The sequence below is a fragment of the Eleginops maclovinus genome, chromosome 17 (assembly GCF_036324505.1).
Source record: "Eleginops maclovinus isolate JMC-PN-2008 ecotype Puerto Natales chromosome 17, JC_Emac_rtc_rv5, whole genome shotgun sequence".
Lineage (NCBI taxonomy): Eukaryota > Metazoa > Chordata > Actinopteri > Perciformes > Eleginopidae > Eleginops > Eleginops maclovinus.
The window spans coordinates 4,360,723-4,381,584 of NC_086365.1; the positions used below are offsets into that span (position 1 = coordinate 4,360,723).

The following is a 20,862-nucleotide window of genomic DNA, read 5'->3' on the forward strand; positions in this document are numbered from 1 at the left end:
ATTACATTTCAGATCCCCCAAAAGCCTCTTTGGCTATTGAGCACTCGAGCTCTGGACAAAGTTGCTCAACAGTTTGTTTATTTTCAAAAATATGAAAAGAAACATAATTAAAGAACACCAAAGTCTGATTGATATTAACAACAAAATGATATAGAGTGATTTTGTTCAGTTGCTCAAAGTGTACTGTCATCCCTTTTTTTATGTGGTAAAGATTGTGTTGCTGGTTCCATAGTTGTTGCTTCGAAAATATAACTTCTGCATTATTCTAATTATTGTTTGTCTTTTCTACTTTTGTGCCTGTTAATCCTATATGTGTGCTTAATATCAATGACCTTTACTATGTTTTATTACTCACCAGGTATATTCAAGGGGCAGCATCACCTAAGGACATGTTGATCCTGGTGGATGCGTGAGTGATTCATCTACAGTCAGATTTTGTTCTTTTATTTTGCGCCGTTAGGCTCTGATGCTAAATCAGACTGCGCTGTACTCATTGCTGCCTCAGAACTCGAATGACAAACAAAAAGCAGTCAGTGTATCAGGCGACTTCATCATTCACAGTCCAGTTGTTTCTTGCTGTGATGAGTCATGTATGCATTAAAAGTTTAGAGTTAGTAGAGCTTATATGTTTAGGAAGCATTCTGAAAGCCATATCTGTAAAGACAGCAGTTCAGTATTAGAGAACTTAAGATAATTTCTAAAGAACATTCAATATTGGCCTTTTTCTGATTTCACAGAGTCCATTTCAAAACGGAGATAAGGATTTGAATTCCCATATTTACCAAGGCCAAACATTTAAACCCCTTTCCAATCAGGAAAAATAGAACTGCAAACCTACAACAAACATAAATCCACAAGTTCATATCTTACATCTAAATAAGTCACTTCAACACATTTTATTGTGGAAAACAGGGAACCTTAGGCTAAGCAATTATATATTCTATGTTGTATTTTAGTCAATATGATCCTCTAAAAAAAAATAGTTAAACCAATAAGGAATTCATTTTTGTATTTACATGCTACATTATTCACCACGACCAATGGAACTTAATTTGTCTGAATATGTTTCATTATAAACAACACTATAATTGAGAGTTTCAGGCTAAATGACAAGCAATATAATACATGAAATGTTGCCTTAATTTGCAGCTTGTATTACAGCTCTGGAAGTTGTCACACAGGGGATTTATGAGGCTTATAAGTTATTAACAGCTGCCTCTGTTACTCTTTAGTGAAAATAACATGGAAGGAAATCCAATCATAGTTTTTCCTGATTCTGTCCCTATGCCTTTACATGGAGGAACCAATTAAGTTGAGATCCATTAGTGCAGGGTCCCCATCTTGTTAAGCAATGATATATAGAATATTATTAAAGGAGCCTACCCTTAATAATTATGGGACATTTTACATTTTATGCTAGTATTCACAATTTGTGTGCACACCATTAGCCAATAAACGGCGATGGAACTTAACTCATGTCATTAATGAGGATTACCTATGATAGCATTTTTGTTATTGTGATATATTATCGTATATATAGCACGCTTGTAAATGGAGAAACATGTAGTCACGAAGTCTCAGCCTATAGTTCATTTCCCTGTACTTGTACACAGAATATCAAAAGGCAAATGGACAGATGGAAATGGTTTTTCTGCTGGTTTTATATATCCATCTATCCATTTTCTTACCAAAAGTTTTTATACAATATCATGGTTCATTTTTTGTGGTAAGAAACAGAACATGTTTGTTCCAAACTGCAGGAGTGGCAGTGTATCTGGTCTCACCCTCAATCTCATCCAAACGTCCGTCAGCAAGATGTTGGAGACCCTTTCTGATGACGACTTCGTGAACGTGGTCTACGTGAGTACTCTGGAACCTACTGTCATAGAAATACTTACCTTTCTATGTCTTTGAGTAACTTTATTTTCTTTTTCAAAATCCTTATGATTCTGTATTGAATTTCAGGTTACTGAATGTTAATGTGGATGTATGTGTGGCTTGGCTGTTTGAGTAGCTTTTCTCCAGCAGTTTGAGTCATTGGTTTTAACATGGCAGTGACCTTTTGAGTGACTTAATGTACCGCACATGGATGGATTGTTATTATGGCTTGGCAGGGATGCATGCATGCGTGTGTTCTCATTTGTGTCACTTAAAGTATCTTGGTGTAAATATAGCCTATGTATGTATAGTAGATGAGTGTTAGTGTGCATGTGTGTTTATGTATGAGTGTATGTAAGAGAACATCAGGGCCGAATCCATATATGTGTGCCTAATAGAGCACATATGACGCAGCTGGAGCAAACCCTGAAATGCCTCAAGATAAGTCTGATAAATGGATGTGTGCTGTATTTGTGACCCACACTTGAATCAGAGGCATGTAATGGAAAAGACCCCAGCCTATTTGAAATTCTGTAAAAATCTCAGGCATCAAAGCATTACGGACAAAGGGATTGAGGAAATATTCATCCATCATAATTTAAAGCTCCATTGCAGGCTTTATAATTCACATTCAGGCCTCTTCCCAATAGTAGGCTATGTGAAGAAAAATTACACGTGGTAGGCTACCAGTGGTTGTTTCTTTCTATCAGAGGAATAGTAGCAGTTATATCAGAGGCACACTAGAAATAATTTTCAACACTGGGTTATTGCTAGAATTAAGTATATGTTGCTAGGCAGCCATCAAACTGCTGCTGTCATAGCTTGCATAAGTAAGCTAGTTGTTAGCTATCTAAAGGACACACACAACACATGCATATGTATATTTTCTACTGAAACAAGACCTAAAAGAATTAACCACCACCTAAATGTGCTTTCATAAAACATTTGAAAAGTTTTCAAATGCTTTGGGACTACATGCTTAGAACTACTGGCTTTCTTGTGTACAGTTTCTTCAAAATAAAGTTACAGCTATCAACCTCCTAGCTTAGCTTAACATGGAAAAAGCGTTTGTGAAAAATGTGTGAGCTTCAGAGCTGAGGGTAGTCAGATTTTGTCCTGCCCGAGCCAGGCTGGCTGTTTTCTTATCCGTGTCTTTATGCTAAGCTAAGCTAAGCTAGCATGCTGTTTGCTTTCTGCTGTATATTTTCTGTTCAAAAAAGATGGTGGTATCGTTGTTATCATGTCGGCCCCACACAGAAAAGCATCTTTTTTTTATCAAATGTCATATTAAAAAAATCCTAAATCAACTTTGTTTTTTCACTTAAGAAAGATTACATCTAACATGCAGCTGGTCTGTCTGGATGCAATCCTCAGCTTCACCATTAATGCTCAATTTGCAATTATAAATTCACCTAAGGTGCAATTTTTTAAATTTTATATATCTCATTTGAGTTACTTGCATCTTTGGCATAGCCTACTGTGAACAGTACAAGTTGTGTAAGGATAAACTGGGATTCAATCTGAAATCTCCCTCTGAAGTCTTGTTATTTGCATTCCATATGTTTTTAATGTGGAGTGAATATTAATGCATTTGTCAGATGGCTTTCTAAAATTAATTACATTTGCTTTACCTCCTTGATAAATGGTTTATGTTTTTGTTGGGAGGGAATATTCAATTTAGCTAAGTGAAAGGGCTTCAAGTTAATGAAATAAGGCACCAGTGTAATATGTTTATTGATTGCCTCACGCTCAGTGAATAATTTTGAAGCATTTGGAGTGAAAAATCAGTTTTAACCCTTCTATAATAAAATAGTAAACTTAATGAATTATTTCAGTCTTAATCCCTCACTGAGGATATATACTTTTTCTGTTTGTTTCTCGATCAATTAAAAAGGTTTAAAGTCAGTTTATCTAAATGACCCTTATACAAGGATTTTGTCCTGAGGTGACTTACAACAACCAGAGAAAGCGAAAACAATTCCACACAGCAATTATACTGACAATGTGAGATGTTTAATATACACTATAACAGCAAAGATATGAAGATTACGCCCACAAACAGTATGCTGTCCTGCTGAGCATACAGTATATCACTTTGTCTAGCATATTTGAAGATGTGTACTATAAGGCAGATAAAGTTCAAACACAACATATGGGTGGGTGTGTGTAGGCGTGTGTCTTTTTAAAGGAAATGTCTTGGCAGTATTTGTCCGGAAACTTACGTTAACATGTTGGAATCAGTCGTTATGAGTGAATAAAGAGAAACAAAGCCAAGAAATTACACATCAATTATTTGAAAGTGTATCCTTTGCTTGTGCTTCTTGTCATCTTCTATAATTATGCTGTAACAAGTACAATGAACATTCCATCTGGCTTAAAGGTCTCCTATCATGCTATTTTGAAAATATATTGCAGGGCAATATCTATACAAAACTTATCTGTGAAGTGTTTTGCTCAAAATACCAAGCAGATCACCCCTTGTAGCATGCCTAATACCCCTCTATTTCAGCCCTGTTCCTGAAGTGCTGATTCTGTGACTGTCGCTTTAAATTTGAGCTGATCTGCTGCTGGACACGCCCCTTTGGAGCGCATGTAGCTCTCTGTCTGAAGAGAGAAGTTTCTAACGGAGAAACTCAGCTAAACGCTGCCGTGATTAAACGCTATAGGGGATTCAGCTCGCGACTGTATATTGGGGACGATAGGTTGGGACGTGGGCGTGACGTTGCCAGGAGTTCAATGTAAGGCCAGCCCTCTTTTCGGTTATGACGTCATAACCGAAGCAAATCTGGATCAGCTCGTTTGAACCCCCGTTTTTAGAGATGTGGGTAAGGAGGAAAAGAGAGAGGGTTGTTTTTTTCTGACACTCTGTGAGTCTCCTTACACACCGGGGACACATATGTATGTATAAAAGACAGCAAGAAGTGCATTTTGCGTAATAGGGGACCTTTAAGTGAATAACTTTTCTGTTTCTGCGTCTAGAATATTTGGGCTATTTTGTCTTTCCTTGTAGCTGACCTTGTCATTGTAATCAGAACAAACTAAGTTGAATCTCTTTCAAGTGACATAATTGATTATATACTTAGATAATAAGGACGGCCTCTAGCAGGAAGCCACTATGTACCCAGCAGTGTACATAAGTGGAAGGTAATATGGGAAAAAAAATATTTGAGTTAAATGAGGAGCATCTCCAGATATTTTACAATTTGTAATATCTGTTGCAAGAAATAATGAAAGCACTGTAAAAACAGTAACTGTACATCTGGTAGGAAGTGTGTATTACTGTGTGTGTTTTGCAAATGATCATGATTTGAAAGCTGCAGTCAAGGCCAAGACAGGTGTTGGGTCTTAATGAGCCATGTCCCTGTGTGTGTGTGTGTGTGTGTGTGTGTGTGTGTGTGTGTGTGTGTGTGTGTGTGTGTGTGTGTGTGTGTGTGTGTGTGTGTGTGTGTGTGTGTGTGTGTGTGTGTGTGTGTGTGTGTGTGTGTGTGTGTGTGTGTGTGTGTGTGTGTGTGTGTGTGTGTGTGTGTGTGTGTGTGTGTGTGTGTGTCAAGAAAACCGACCCTGATTCAAGAATGTGTGTCACTGCGTGTCCCCACTATGCCACTATTACAAGTGTGTGTGTGTGTGTGTGCATGAAATGATAAGGTTCCATCTTCTCCTCCACATTAACTATTCACAAATATTAAACTACGGACACTTAACATGCAGAGATGTGTAAATATATTTTGTACCAGTCACAGTAATGTTTTTCTCTACAGCGTAATCCCTCAATAATCAAGATGTGTGTCTTTTACCTCCTTATGCCACTGTTTTCACATCCCTACCTGTTTTCCTGCCAATCCTTCCTTTTGCTCCTTTAGATCCCTTCGGTCTGTGCAGATTTTTGATTAAAACTGATTTCATTTCACACATGACACAATCTTGGAACAGCAATGCTAAGGAGTGTTATTAGTTGTTTACTCTATAACATGTGTGACAATACATTTAGTCTATTATTGTATACTTTGTATGAAATCAAGTGGAATCAATTGAATCTTTCTCTTAAAAAGAACTAAATCCAATCTGATATGTTTAAGGAACACCGCATGCCTCCGTATTGAAAAGGGGAAACAGGCCACATATTTAACAGAAAATATGTGCAAGTGCCTTCCCTCCACTTCCCATCATCCCTCCTTCCCTCTTCCCTCCAGTTCAATGACAAGGCATCGTATGTGTCGTGCTTTGAGAACCTGGTGCAGGCCAACGTCCGCAACAAGAGGATGCTGAAGGATGCCGTGCAGAGCATTACAGCCAAGGGTACCACCAACTACAGAGGCGGTTTCGAGCTGGCCTTCGAGCAGCTCGCACAGGTAAAGTAGCGGCGTGGATGGGCAGGTTGGAATTTATGTGTGGTATCTGGTTAACATCAGAATCACAATACCTTCATCCGTCCCTCCGAGGGGAAACTTAAATGGTTACAGGAGTTAATGAGCCAAAGATAAATTCATGCTAATTGAGAATCATGCATAAAATATTAAAGATAAACGTAGAGAGTACACAATTTACAAAATACACATCCAGTACCAGTAACAGTATTTGAAAAAAAATAAGTGTAGCATGAATAACGTTGTAAGATAGCAGCCAGGTGATAGTGTTAAAGGTGGGAATATAAATTGCTCAGTTATTTACAGATTTATTACAGAAGTTGAATTGTCTAAGCGACAGCCACCAGTAATAATAATTATGAAGCGGTGTGTATATATATTGACAATAAGTAATATTGCACAACAGTGGTGTTATAGTCTTTGTTTTAATGTGTGTGGGGGTATACCAGGGACCATTGTGGCTGTAGACCATAAGGGAGTAGGAGTACATGTTCAGTGGGTGGTGGTAGGGATGGTAATGTTCGGGTGTCTCTGTCAATCTGTTGTTTGATTATTTTATCCACTAATTTCCCTTGGAGTTTGCAAACCAACTCAGAGGCTTGATTAAACCCTTTGAAATTTAATCTAATTTGTTCATTTAACATAACACTTTCATTCAATTATGAAAATAATGAAGGAAAATAAGACCCTTTTCTGGAGGGGTTCTAATAAAGAGTGAGTATATGTCGACCTCTTGTGGTCGTTCCGTGCATTACAGAAGTTTAGATCGATATGAAGATAGATACTTTAGTTAAAATGTTGTCACAGCATTATTTTGAATAGAATAACATGTGAATAAAACAAGATAAACATTACAAATTAAACCATTAAAACTGTAAACATATTCTCAATCAAAAAGACTTATATTTAGAGGAGTATCTAAACGTTATAAAATATACAGAATCAAATAAATTACTCTTGTACACAAATTTGCTGAACATATAAACATAGTTGGGTGAAAGCTAACATTTCCCCTGCCATCTCGTGCACTTGTAGAAAAGGAATTAGCCTTGAAGTTTAGATTAGTTTCCAAACATCTTTAGCCTGCTCTTAATTATAAAAGTATGTGTTGTTATTCGCTCTCCTTTATTAAATAGTGCTTTAAATAACAACATTTTGCCTTTTGTATCCCCTAGATGAATGTGTCAAGGGCAAACTGTAACAAAATTATCATGCTGTTCACTGACGGAGGTGAAGAGAGGGCAGAAGAGATCTTTAAAAAATACAACCAAGACAAAGTGGTAAGTCTGTAAACACAAAATGTTCAGAAAGTACAATATATCAGACTTTGCTTTTTATCATATTCAACTTTTTCTGTTCTTTCTTCTCCTCCCAGGTGCGCATCTTTACATTTTCAGTAGGTCAACACAACTATGATAAAGGACCAATACAGTGGATGGCCTGCACTAATAAAGGTAAAGGCAGTGACACACATTCTTGAATCAGGGTCGGTTTACTTGACACACACACACACACACACACACACACACACACACACACACACACACACACACACACACACACACACACACACACACACACACACACACACACACAGCTCATTAAGACCCAACATCTGTCTTGGCCTTGACTACAGCTTTCAAATCATGATCATTTGCAAAACACACACAGTAATACACACTTCCTACCAGATGCACAGATACTGCTAACACGCAATTGATAAACGGTCTGCGTGTGGCGTTTACCTTCTGTGTTATGGAAACAAACTTGCGAAACATTATTTGAGTTTTCCTTGTAGAATTATGACTTTATAACCTTATAGTTTGTATTGTAAATATACCACTTTAATCTCAGAGAATAACCAACAAACATCAGCTAAAATTGCGACTTTGCTCAAGGAAAATCAATTGTTTTAAGTTTATAACAATGGCTTTATATGCTTTTGCAGAATTGCCCAATAATTTAATTTCAATGTTTGTTTCAGTCCACCTTAAGTTAGAGATGGCTGCTTGCCTTTAGGTGCAATCCCTGTTTTCCTTAGGTACATTGTCGACCCCAGAATAGTACTTTTGTCAGCTTTTAGACAACATTAATATTAGATATTTATGATTATAATCTCTTGCTCGATACATAAAATGTGCCCAACTTATCTGGTAATTTAAGCATGTTAATCATCAGTAATTGAAAGACTGTCATCCTAATGGACCTTCTGCATCAAGCAGCAGTAAATCATGTTATTTTGGTTATTTCTCCTCATACTCTTACTACAAGATTATTTGTTTTAATTTATATTCTTAATATCCTTGACTGTATTATCATGTGAACTCTGTGTTTCTCTGTTATTCTGTGGGTGCGATAACGCCTGAATTTCCCTACGGGGATCAATCTTGTCTTATATTATGTCTTCACAATGCATGTTAGAATAAGCGTTTTGTCCATTTCTCAGGGTACTACTATGAGATCCCATCTATAGGTGCCATCCGGATCAACACCCAGGTAAACTACAGAACTTCAATGAATACAAGTGTGTCAAAAAATGGCTGCTGCTTCACTTATCTCTCTTCCCTCCCTGGCTTACTTAATCAGTTGTGTGTTATGCCCTCTTGTGGTGGAACGACTGATGTGCACATGGTAAATTATAACTGATCTCTCATCCTTCTCTGCAGGAGTACCTGGATGTCTTAGGCAGGCCTATGGTCAAGGCTGACAAAAAAGCCAAGCAGGTTCAGTGGACCAACGTCTACCTCGATGCTTTGGTATGTCCGTGTTATAACAGAGACCAGAGGCATGTTATGCTATTTTAGACAAGAGTGGGAAAACAAAGTGGCATTTGTCGCCAAATGTGGAGCTCAATAAAATAAGTATGAAATCTGTTTTTTCTTCATCAGACAGAAACCAGATAAAGCGTTGCTCAATTTACTGAACATTTTCCGTTGGTCATCCCAGTAAACTCAACTTCAACTCAGGCGTGTTTGAAAGGGAAGATTGACTTTATTTCAAAAATGCTCCACCCATCAGTTTTTGTGGTGCTTAAGCTTCTGTCAAGACTAACTTTGAGGCGACAGTGTAGATAAGAAAGCAGTCTGGTAAACTGAGCCAAATGGTTTGGATATTGTCATTCATTTCACTGATAAGACGCTGTCAGTATGTGACTGTATTGACCTCGTCACCACCAGAAAATATGATCTGTTTTTTGTTCAGTAAACATCTTTTTAAAAAGTTGGAGTTTCTTTTTTGATCATTCACACAAATAGATAACACAATATAAGGTATTTTGCGAATGTAGGTCATAAATGTGTGCCTCTAATGTTTATTCCATATGTTGTGTGCTTTATCTTCCAGGAACTCGGCCTGGTGATTACTGGAACTCTGCCCGTCTTCAACAAAACCAACACAGGCTCAAAGGTAAACAAGAGACTTCCTTTCGTCCTCATTTTACCTATTTCATATAGATCCTCATTTACATAGTTTTTGTTTTTACCATAGAAGACATTCTATTGTGACAAAGCTTACTAAAAGTATATACAAATAGGAGAATAAATAGTATGATATCATAATAATCCATGAAGCTGTTGAGATTAGATTTGTGTTATATGTAGAAATTATTGGTTTTGAACCTCAACCATTTTCCCATCTTTCTTCAATCACATCAGTTTAATATCCAAATCTCATTGTTTGTTTTTCATTTCGAAAACCTTTCCAGTGATAGCAATTCAACCTATGATCATTTAATCTGATGTAGTTATTGCTAGTGGAATAAGAAGGATTATTTCTTCTTGATCTCTTTGGGAATATTATTCTGATAGCTGTTCAAAAGAAACAATGGTGGGATCAGTATTATAAACATTCTTATTTCCAGATTTATTTATTGAATCACTCCATTAACTGACTGACTAAATTTCCCTCCTTCCTCTCTGACACCATGACACAGTGGGAGAATTTTAAGTCTGCGGTTTTCAGACTAAAAATCAAACGTGCAACATGAATGGACTACTTTTAATAATTATTGTATACTTTGCTTTCATCCTCCTCTTTCTTGTGGCTCTTCTTCATATCCTTTGTTGATGCTGAGGTCCCACGTGCCTCCACAGGAAGATCAGCTAGCGTAGCAAAAATCAAAAGGAGATCAAACCCGCACATCAGAGAGACAAATGATCCAGTAGCTAAGCGCTTCAAGATGAGTTTACATGTCTACCTCGAGGGACTCGGGGTTACCTCCGCTCAGGGTTACCTCCTCTAAAACGAAGCCTGGAAATGCCTTGTCAGTGACTCATGGCGGCATGTAAAGCTTTTGGGAATTAGACTGTCCAGATTTCTATTGCACCCCATTTCCTTGAAATCATTCAGACAGCACAGAGGGATTTGACTCATCCAGAAAGAACAACAGGACTCATGAGTCGGTCTTACAGTGTCTCTTCTTAACCCTGAGCTTCTCTCTGCTTTTTCCCTTATGGTTTTTCTCTCAGAAATCTCAAAACCAGCTCATCTTGGGGGTTATGGCTATTGATGTCTCCCTGGAAGATATCAAGAGAATGACGCCTCGCTTTACTGTAAGAGCTATGTAAACACACATACAAGAAACAGTCTTTTTAAACAGTCGATGTCATGTTTGTCACCCAAATCATGCCTATCCTTCTCTTTATTTCCCCTTTGCCTGTAGTTTGGACCAAATGGCTACTACTTTGCCATTGACCCCAATGGATACGTGCTGCTCCACCCTAATCTCCAACCACTGGTAGGCAAACTTTACATTTGGACAGTCTGGTTACTTAGTTAAAACAGAGTGATATTGTATAAACAATATTGATCAAACTGGCAAGCAAAAAAAAGATGTTGCAGATTGTCAACTAGCTTTTGAGATGGAGAATGCATATCATGCCCCTCATAAAAAAAAATCATACAACCTTATATTTAGTTTCTAGCTTTTATAAAGCCTACAACGTTCAGATAATTAATGTAGCGGCAAGAATGATTTGCTATGTAAAGATAAAGTGAGTACCACTGTTAGATCGGTCTGCAGCTTTGCTGTTCTTTGCACTGTTAGCATCGTTAGCATTTAGCCTAATTGTTGTTAGCCGTTTGGAGGCAATCCCACGATCAAAGATACTCGCTGAATTTCGTATTTAGCATCTTTAGCAACCTAGTTATATGTACTGTAACACAGTTCTGAAGTGTAGTGTTGAACAATGCTCAATTGCTGTTGTACTGCATATGATTTTAAGCATTAACCTGATTTAGCATAGCATATGCAGTAACAATGTTTGCCTTAATTACTGCACTGATTTTGTTTGTTATTTGGCTAGCTTTTCCTTTCTTGTTCTAAAATGTCCCAATCATGTGAGTCTCGTGGTGATGTTTGTGGAAACATAGCAATATGTTTCTCATTGACCTTCCAGAGTCGTGCTCTTCTTGTAAATTCCGCATGCACACATTGGCCACAGATGAAAACAACCAATTAAAACGATTAAGACTTTCAAAAATCTGTGTCATGACACAAATTTGTCAATAATTAGTTCCATCTTTGGGGGATCCAAAAATGTCTCATTCTGTACTTTGCAAACAAAAGATCAACTGATGTTTATTATTCAGTTGTTGATTGTTGTGCCTTTGTAGTCAAAATCAACTGCATATAAATTATTGTACCACAGACTAATTGCCGTGCATTTTTTATGTAGACTGCCAAGTTTCATGAACCTGTTACACTGGACTTCCTGGATGCAGAGCTGGAGAATGAGATCAAAGTGGAGGTTTGGAAAATAGATTACTTCAACTCTAACGATTCCCTGACGTCAAATTAGAAACAATAGCTTTTCTTAACCTTTGTAAATTGGTTGATTTATTTACATTTGATGATTTGTTCAACAGATAAGGAAGAAAATGATAGATGGCAAAACAGGGAGTCACACAATATCAACATTGGTGAAATCACAAGATGAGGTAATCTCGTATTTCAAGGCTTACTGGATACCATGACTATTAAACACACATTTGCGTAGAACATGTACTGAACAAACCTTTTCTTAAAGCGCTACATCGACACCAGCCAGAGGACTTACACCTTTGCACCAGTGAAGGGCACAGATTACAGGTGAATATCATATGTTTAGTATTAAGTATTATCCATTGCATGTGTTAAGCATTACCAAACTTCAATCCAGTAGAGAGAATCTCCAGATGTTTCAGTTTGCTAAATGTTTGTAATCATTTCTTAGATGTATTTAGTTCTGCTTGGGGTTAAGAGCTGGACTGTGATCCCAACAAAGTCCAGGCACACCTTTTAAGTGATCAGTGAAGTCATTTCTGGAGAATGTGTGGAGAATTCATCTTCCTGCTAAAAATAAATCGCAGGACTCACTGAAAGATTTGCTATTATGAATTAGTTCACAAAACAAAAAATGGAAAACGTGCAATGTTGTTTTTGTATGTCTTTGCATGTGAATTGGTTGGCTCATTGTGACTACGTGCATGCATTTAAAGTCTCTCACAAAGATATGCTTATTTGATGTAACAGAGTAAAACATATGGATTTTTAAAATAAATGCAAATACAAGAACGAAAAACCCAGTAAAAACAATTCTTAAAGTCTAGAAAAGTTTAATGGTAAAATATACTGTTGTGATGTGTGTGTGCCCCTCTCAGCCTGGCCCTGGTGCTTCCTGAAGACAGTTTGCATTACATCCGGGCCAACCTCGCCGACACCATCACCCAGGCAAAATGTGAGTGCCATCAAGATCAGTTGCTTCTGCCTTTCTCCGTTTTTCCCCTCAGTAACATTTACATTTAAAACAGACTGTAGACGAATGTGGCTCGTTAATGTTTCCCAGGGACGTAATTGCCTTCCATATAAGGCTGAAAAATGCTTATGGTTCCTATACATCACTTATAGCGCCCCATGCACGAACATATACACATCTACACCTACCCTGCATGCCATCTTGTGTCGCTACAGCAACACACACCCTGGGTTGTGCTGCTGTTTTAAGCTCTTATCCCCAGACAGCGGGACGAGTGGCTCCAGCGTCGCCTTTCACACATTTAGCACTCATCAATTAATTTATTGCTAAGTACCTCACTCAGTGTGTGTGTGTGTGTGTGTGTGTGTGTGTGTGTGTGTGTTTATGCTTAACCCTTTTATGGATCAGAGGTTCCATGTGTGTGGTGTTGTCGTCTCGTGTCTCTTTTGAAGCCCCGTCTGTTCCCACTAGTAAAAGTTGTCAGTGACTCATAGTTACTCAAAGCTTAGTTTTATAGTTTGGATGAGAGTGTGTATGCAAGTGTGTGCGGTCAGTGCCGACTCTCTCTTTCCTCTGTCCTTGTGTTTTCTGGTTTTAATGAAGGTTTGGTTACTTTGTAGTGCTCACTGCTCTTTCCCACTATTTCCCAATGGTATAATGATAGTAATTTACCACCTTTTTAGGGTGGTTTTCGCTCCAATATTTGTCCTCACAGTTTTTTATCATTTAAATCATTAGTCCTACACCTTCTTAGCCAACTTTTTCACGACTTAATTCTACAACTTTGATTCTTTTTTTGGGGAGTTTATGGTCAATAAAATTCATTTGCACAAAACGTAACCTCATTTTTGAGTTAATAAAAGACAGAAACAATTGGATAATTTACAGAATTGACACAAAAAGACCGGGGATGCTATACATTTTAATGAAAAAAAAACATTATTTAATGAAAGAAGTGATCCTCATTTCTTCTGCAAAGAATGTATGGATCCATGCATCTTATTGTTATTGCAGTTTGATAAAATAAGCCTTTATTCCCACCTAAAAACATTTGAATACAGGTCAAATTTGACTCAAAGATAAGGTTAATTGTCTTTTTTATTCTGGATAGCTGTGAAAATGAACTAGCATAGGGGTTTGACATTGGTAATCCATCTTGGTGAAAAAATTCTCGCCTTTATTTTTTCTAGCCGGGTTTCATTTACTGCAGTTCCGAACGGAGACCAGTCAGAACACTCTGGCGTCGTTATGAAGGTTGTTCCAATGTGTGAGAAGTATTTGTTGGTTTGGCAGCTGGTCTCATGAGCAACTTTGTCAACATGAAAAATCTCTGAACTGATATTGCAGCTGACTCTGAAATCATGACTTATCTGTGAACTCCCCAACAGAGAGAATAAATAAGTTTGACAATATAATGGGAACATAGTGCACGTTTTTGCAAGTAGAAATTCACACTGGTAACAGACAATGACCTTAACAATGACAAAATTATAAGGGGTAATATGTCAATAAAATATTAAAACATGGGAATATAGTGATGGGGTCCATTTAATTATCACTCATGTCATTGACTTACATTTATCTGATCTAAAACAAAGTCTAAACCCTAAAGTATAGTGAATGAACACAGATCGTTGACCTCGCAAGGTCATTACAAACACAATTCATATCTCCTTGATTAATATTAGGCTAAACATCCTTTCATCGTCAACAGGTTCCTTTTTTAAGTGTTTTGTACTTTAAATACAATATTCTTATTCAATGTCCATTTGAATAAAATATTGGGTGTAACCCTGTGTGTTTTTTCCCTTTACTGCTCTCTTTCCAATTCCCTGGTCTTTTTATCCTCCTGCCTCCTCCTGTTCTCCCTCCTCAACTCTTGACCATTCCTGCTGTGTTGGAACCCCCCCCCCGCAGCGTTTTTGGGCAAGTATTCTCCTCCTGTGCTTCACCTCATAACCCTTTGTCTTCTAACGCTCATACTACCAACAGACTTAGGATGTAACTGCCCTACTAATTGGTCTGTCATATGTGGACTCATGAGAACAGCAGAGTTTAGTTTTCTGTTTGTCTTCATTTAGTGGCTTATGATGAATAATGACAATTCTGTTACATTGAATCAGGCCGGCGCCTGCTCACACTAGCAGTGCTTCGCATGCAATGCGCGCCCACACAGCTTGTCGCAGATGTTGTGTGTGTGTGTGTCCGTGTGCGCATGTATGTGTTTAACCCCCACCTGTTCCAATGGCCCTCAGATGTGGTTTTGGCACTGTAGCAGGAAGAACAGAGGGCAGGATGTGTGTGTTATTTAAAGGTGAAGCCATAAAGGCGAAAGCTGTGAGTCTGCAACCAAAACATGAGTCGGTGCTTTTCTTTTGTTTTCTCTTATTGACTCACTTTGATTTTTATAATCTTGTTAAATAATTCCTGATGAAAGTTTGCTCTTAACACACCGAGCTTTGTCTCTTCTGTTCATCTTTCTGTGTGCTTTGTTATCAGATTTGTCTTGTCTGTGGCTATTACATTTAAAAATCTCTACAGGACATGTTGATGCGTTGTGGTTTAGCTTAAACTAAAGCCAGATTTGTGTCTGTGTTGTATTTCTTTACCAGTGTGAATATAAATGTAAACATAAAAACTGAAGTGAACTTGAAAACATATTATGTTCCACTTGCCCCGTGTCATTGTCATGCATTCGTTAAGTCAATGCAGATACAAATTGATTCATGCTGGAATTATTTCACATTTTCAGGTGGATTCTATCTGCATGCCTTAAATATATAATCAGTTATTCAGAAAATATTCTGAAAAGTGGCAGGTATGTCATTATCAGTGTGACAGGGCGTGCGAGAGTGCAGAAAATATAAGCAGTCGTCACTCCCCGAATATCCCTGCTATCCATCATTACTAAATATTTTGTTGGATTATAAAGTGGCGACCAAATATCAAAGAATACACACATGGGTGCAATTATTTTCCAATCATGACCACCATAGAGGACGAGGAGTAGCCCACGGCGTCATGAGACATTTTCCTGTACAGTATAATCAACTGTTGACACAGCATACTTTAGAGAATGTCAAAGGGACGTTAAGGTTATGAGCTGTGGTTTATATCCCTCATATGTGCAGTATTGTAGTGCAAATACCTCGCTGAAGTTCAGTAACTCCACAGATTTACTGTATCACCAAACGAATGCTAATACTAATGCTAAAAACACGTTGAAATTATAACTTCAAATCTGTCTGACCACATGCTAAGCCTCTCTTTGTGTTCTCCATCAGCACTGTCTCCATTCACTTCCAAAAGCCTAAAACCTTTTTGTTTGGAATCCAATATTTCTATTCAGGACTCGCTCTGTGAATAAAATATTGTGTAACCTTTGACCCCTGTGGTTTTACCCTGTGTTTTCTCCCCTTTCTTTTCCCTCTCGTCTTTACCTCCCTGGGGGACGAATCTCTCGTTCGCTCACTTTCTCTCTGCTGGGATTTTTTTCCACTCCAGGGAAAGATGGCAAGTATTTTTATACTTTTTTCCTCTCCTCTTGCTCTTGAGCCTCGACAATCTTTTACCCAGCTTGTCTGGCCAAGCCTATTCTGTTCCTCCATATTCATAGCTGATGTTCAGCTGTTTCTGCCAGCCTTTATTATTTAAAGTGTTTTAATTAATTGTAAAACGCTTGTCAATTTTTACGAGTTATGTTGTAAATGTATTTTTTATGTTTCTCCCTTTACAAAGCTTGCATTTTAAAAACAGATCTTAAACTAATGACTTCGGGCTCAACAGTGAAGTTAGAAGGAGTTGGTAATTCTGAGCTGTGTGGAGCTATGGTGCTAAAGTTTTAATGCTCAGCCTGTCAAGAGATAGAGACTCATTTTCAGTTTTTGGTCCCCGCAGAAGGTTTCTCTTTTTGATGCACTGTTAAATATTCAACAGCTGTTCCATTCCCCCGAGTGGAGCTGTGAGCCTGTCTAATATTAACCTGCATGACAGGAAGATTAATAACAATTTCCACCTTTCACCAGTTTCTGAAAGCCTGATGGCGGACAAGTTTGATGAATATGGCTATACATTCATTGCACCGAGGTAAGACTAGACATAGTTGACACGGCGACTATGACTCAGTATGCAGACACATTTTTACTTTGTGATTCACTTGTTTTTCTGCCTTTTTTATGAATTCCCTTTCTAAGTGCTTTTTTTCCCTCAGGATGTACTGCAAGGACTTAAAGCCACCTGACAAGAACAAAAACAACACAGAGTTCCTCGTTGAGTTCAACAATTACATTGACACAAAGACTCCAAACAACCCCATGTGTGAGTATCACCACAACCTTACATGCCTCTGGTGCCATTAAGAATGGCTTTTAGCTTTTATACTGCATCTTTATATATTTTGCAGCACAATGAACCATATACTCACTATTACACTTCCTATTTACATCTCAAAGAGCTGCTGCAGTATTGGCTCTGGTGTGTATATGTGAATGAATTTCAGCCATCTGGCTTGACATTAAGGTGTTCATTGAACATTTAATGGAAGAAGGCCAACTGAAACCTTTTCCCAGAGGTCTATCTTTCCACTGAAATACAGGTCTGGCTGGATGGTTTGGTGTGCATGACCAGGCAAAGCTTTGTGATGTGGAGCCCCTGTGTTCGTGTTACCCATTTGATGCTAACTCCAAAAGTCTGACCATCACACGCCTGAGTGCACATGTGTGAGGCACGTCGGCTTAGATGTGACACACGCGCTCGCACACACACAATATTCACCAGTAATATGCCTTCCACACCCCACCTATAGCCGCTCGACCTCATCCAATTACTGTGTGTTTGTGAGAAAGAGCAGGACACGTCAAGCCAGGAGCATGAGAGGAGCAATAAAACACGAATCGGGGGCCAGTGGACCTTCTCTCAAACATCTGACCAATGCATTAACATCCTTTGTTTGCATTCACTCATTGATATGCATCACTCACCTTTTGTGCTCATTGAGTCAAACAAAAGGTCCCCGGGTATTTATAAAAGATCCCCTCAGTTGGAGAATTTAGTTCAAACATATCAGTTTGATCAATCCAATAAAACGTTTCACCCAATTGAAATATTACTTTCACCATTATTGGCTGCTAGTTTAATGGAGTCCATAGGGAGTTCAGAGAGAGAGAACGTATAGCCCATGTGGACTGTTGGAGGCTTGAGTATCGTTACACGCTTTACTTTGTTAAGCCACTGCAGTGGCGAAGAAGGTGAAGTACATTAGGAATTCCTGGGCTGCCTTCAATAAAGGATCCCTAATGAAAACCACTGCGAGGAGGGAAGGTGGGGCAGAGGGATATAAAGTGTTACACCAGCTGTTTTCTCTGATGTGTGTGGTGTGTCATAAAGGTTTGAGGAGATGGTGGGGGTATATCGACAAACCTCGATGTTAATGGACTGAAGTGAGTCGTCGGGGAGTTCAAAGTGACGGGCAGTGCCAAAAAACGGGCGAACAGCTTTTATCGCCTGTATGATTGTCATGTGGTCTTGTCAGATGTCTCAAGACATGAATTGTTACAGCTATACCAACCCGCCAACTATATCTTGGCAGAATCAGGCTCATCCATCAATGCTTCTTGGCTTTTAATCTGTATTTCATTCCTTCACTACCACTATAAAGGTGTGTTCTGTCTAAGATGTAGGCTTTTCTTCAAAGACCTCCTTTCTTTTTTAACCCTCCTGTCGTGTTCTTACTTTTTTGTTCCTGGTCAAACTTGACGAGTCTGTTTAAACTGCTTTTACATTAACACAAACATTATTAATCCTCACCAAATTGCATTTACCACCTTTTAAATCTATTAAAAATCCAATAACTATGTTGAATATACGAAGAATAGACACTGAAAATCTCCTCAAAAAGACACGGTTCGTCCTATCTGATGGATGAACATAATCTATGGTTACCTATTCATTTCCTATCGCGGCCATTTTTGGCCAAGTTGACTAAACCACTTAAAACTCAGTGAAAGCGGTAATCAGCAATTTCATATATTCAAATGCCTACTCTGGAGGATGTATTAAGGCAATCAAAGTGTTTCAGATTAATGAAAGAAGTAAATTGGTCACGATTTGACCCGAACTTATGAGGAGGGTTAAAGAAACAAATGTATTGGTTCTGCTTTGTTCCTTCTTTTTTAAAGAACAAAATCTCACCTGTTGGTCGAATGGGTTTGGTTTAATTTCTCCATGTTGGCTTGCAGTTTAACACGTTCCCTCAGATCAGACAGTAGACACAGAGTGCTTAACATATTTAAGCTCAAGTGATGTCTCTCTGTTTAGGTAATGTGGAACTGGTAAACCGATTGCTGCTGGATGCTGGGATCACTTCAACTCTGATCAAGCATTGGAAAGGAACCGATTTGCAGTAAGTGGTACCATTTAACCCATCAATGCTTTATTCGAAACCGAGCAAAACAAAGGGAAATGTGGTATCGATTGGTTGTTGCTTTTGTTTGTTAATGAATGTCGTAGTAGAAATTGAGTGCAGATGGTTTAAGTGTTTCAGTAACCCCCAGTAAATGTCATGAAGGAATGAAGCTCATCCCAGTAACTGTATATTTTATGGATTTATCTTCTCTGCATTTCAGGCCTGGTGTTGTTGCTAGATTTGTTGCCACCGATGGGGGGATCACCCGAGTCTTCCCGAAAAGGTACTTGTCAAGGTCATGGGGAAGAAGGTTTGGTGTAGAAGCATGTGACGGATCATACGCTTAAAATAATCTGCTAAAGAGAAAAAAAGTCGGCACACCAACTGTGGCTCGGTCCTTGCACAGAAGACCCGAGTTCAAATCCAGCAAGGGACAGTTTGTTGCATTTCATCCCCTCTGTCTCCCCATTTCAATGCAGTCACTTCAATAAAAAAATAATATAACTGTCTTTTGCTAAGAAATCTGCATCTTACTGCAAGCAAGTGCCTTTTATTCTATAAATAACATTTGAACATGCATCCCTTATTCCATTGCCCCTTGTTTGAGTCTGAGTTGTGGTGGTAGCTTGCTATGCAAAGCAGTCCGGTCAACACACACACACACACACACACACACACACACACACACACACACACACACACACACACACACACACACACACACACACACACACACACACACACCGTATTAACATATATGAGTTTTAGAGCTGCATCTTCTCATCTTCATTGTCAGTAATGTACAGGGACCAGTGGTGGCTGGTTTGCAAGCTAAAACAGCACATGTGTTCTGTGTGTTCTCTGCAACTGTGTCCAAGATTAAAACAAATGTATTTTTGGGAGAAAGGGATGTAGTAAGGGTATATCTGTGTAAGAATGTATTTCAGCTTCATATTCATAAAAGATATTGCCATGTGAAATCTTAGTTAAAGGAAAGTGAAATGGGCCCAGTACTTGTTCTTGAGGTGCCCCAGAGGAAAGGTAATGATTTGCTAGTATAACAAAACTCCCTGTTTTCTATTATGTAAAGATTCATATTTTAAGTAGCTCTCAAATAAATACACTGCAAGACATTACTATACAGTAAGTAGAAGTGTATTAATAGCATTGTTTGTGTGATGCTTTATATAAATGTCTTCGCAGTGCTGGGCTCGACTGGGAAGAAGAAGCAGAGACGTATGAGTCAAGCTTCTATAAGAGAAGTTTGGACAATGATCTGTACATCTTCACTCCAACACCCTACCTCAGTAGAGAGAACTGTGAGTAAAAGTGTGTGTGTGTGTGTGTGTGTGTGTGTGTGTGTGTGTGTGTGTGTGTGTGTGTGTGTGTGTGTGTGTGTGTGTGTGTGTGTGTGTGTGTGTGTGTGTGTGTGTGTGTGTGTGTGTGTGTGTGTGTGTGTGTGTGTGTGTGTGTGTGTGTGTGT

The 20,862-nt window shown here is 38.4% G+C and overlaps 1 protein-coding gene across 2 annotated transcripts in view; it reads left to right on the forward strand.

The window, feature by feature from the left end:
• Window positions 1-20,862, forward strand: part of cacna2d1a (calcium channel, voltage-dependent, alpha 2/delta subunit 1a) — a 98,950-nt gene that overhangs the window by 61,561 nt on the left and 16,527 nt on the right. For both annotated transcript variants that reach the window (XM_063905529.1, XM_063905528.1), the window contains exons 9-27: window positions 359-409; window positions 1,761-1,860; window positions 6,069-6,227; window positions 7,418-7,522; window positions 7,618-7,696; window positions 8,689-8,738; window positions 8,909-8,998; window positions 9,585-9,647; window positions 10,709-10,792; window positions 10,903-10,977; window positions 11,918-11,989; window positions 12,108-12,179; window positions 12,269-12,330; window positions 12,882-12,958; window positions 17,002-17,062; window positions 17,187-17,293; window positions 19,292-19,376; window positions 19,600-19,662; window positions 20,583-20,698. In XM_063905529.1, coding sequence (XP_063761599.1) covers window positions 359-409; window positions 1,761-1,860; window positions 6,069-6,227; window positions 7,418-7,522; window positions 7,618-7,696; window positions 8,689-8,738; window positions 8,909-8,998; window positions 9,585-9,647; window positions 10,709-10,792; window positions 10,903-10,977; window positions 11,918-11,989; window positions 12,108-12,179; window positions 12,269-12,330; window positions 12,882-12,958; window positions 17,002-17,062; window positions 17,187-17,293; window positions 19,292-19,376; window positions 19,600-19,662; window positions 20,583-20,698 — 1,571 coding nt within the window. The remainder of the gene's footprint in view (window positions 1-358; window positions 410-1,760; window positions 1,861-6,068; window positions 6,228-7,417; window positions 7,523-7,617; window positions 7,697-8,688; window positions 8,739-8,908; window positions 8,999-9,584; window positions 9,648-10,708; window positions 10,793-10,902; window positions 10,978-11,917; window positions 11,990-12,107; window positions 12,180-12,268; window positions 12,331-12,881; window positions 12,959-17,001; window positions 17,063-17,186; window positions 17,294-19,291; window positions 19,377-19,599; window positions 19,663-20,582; window positions 20,699-20,862) is intronic.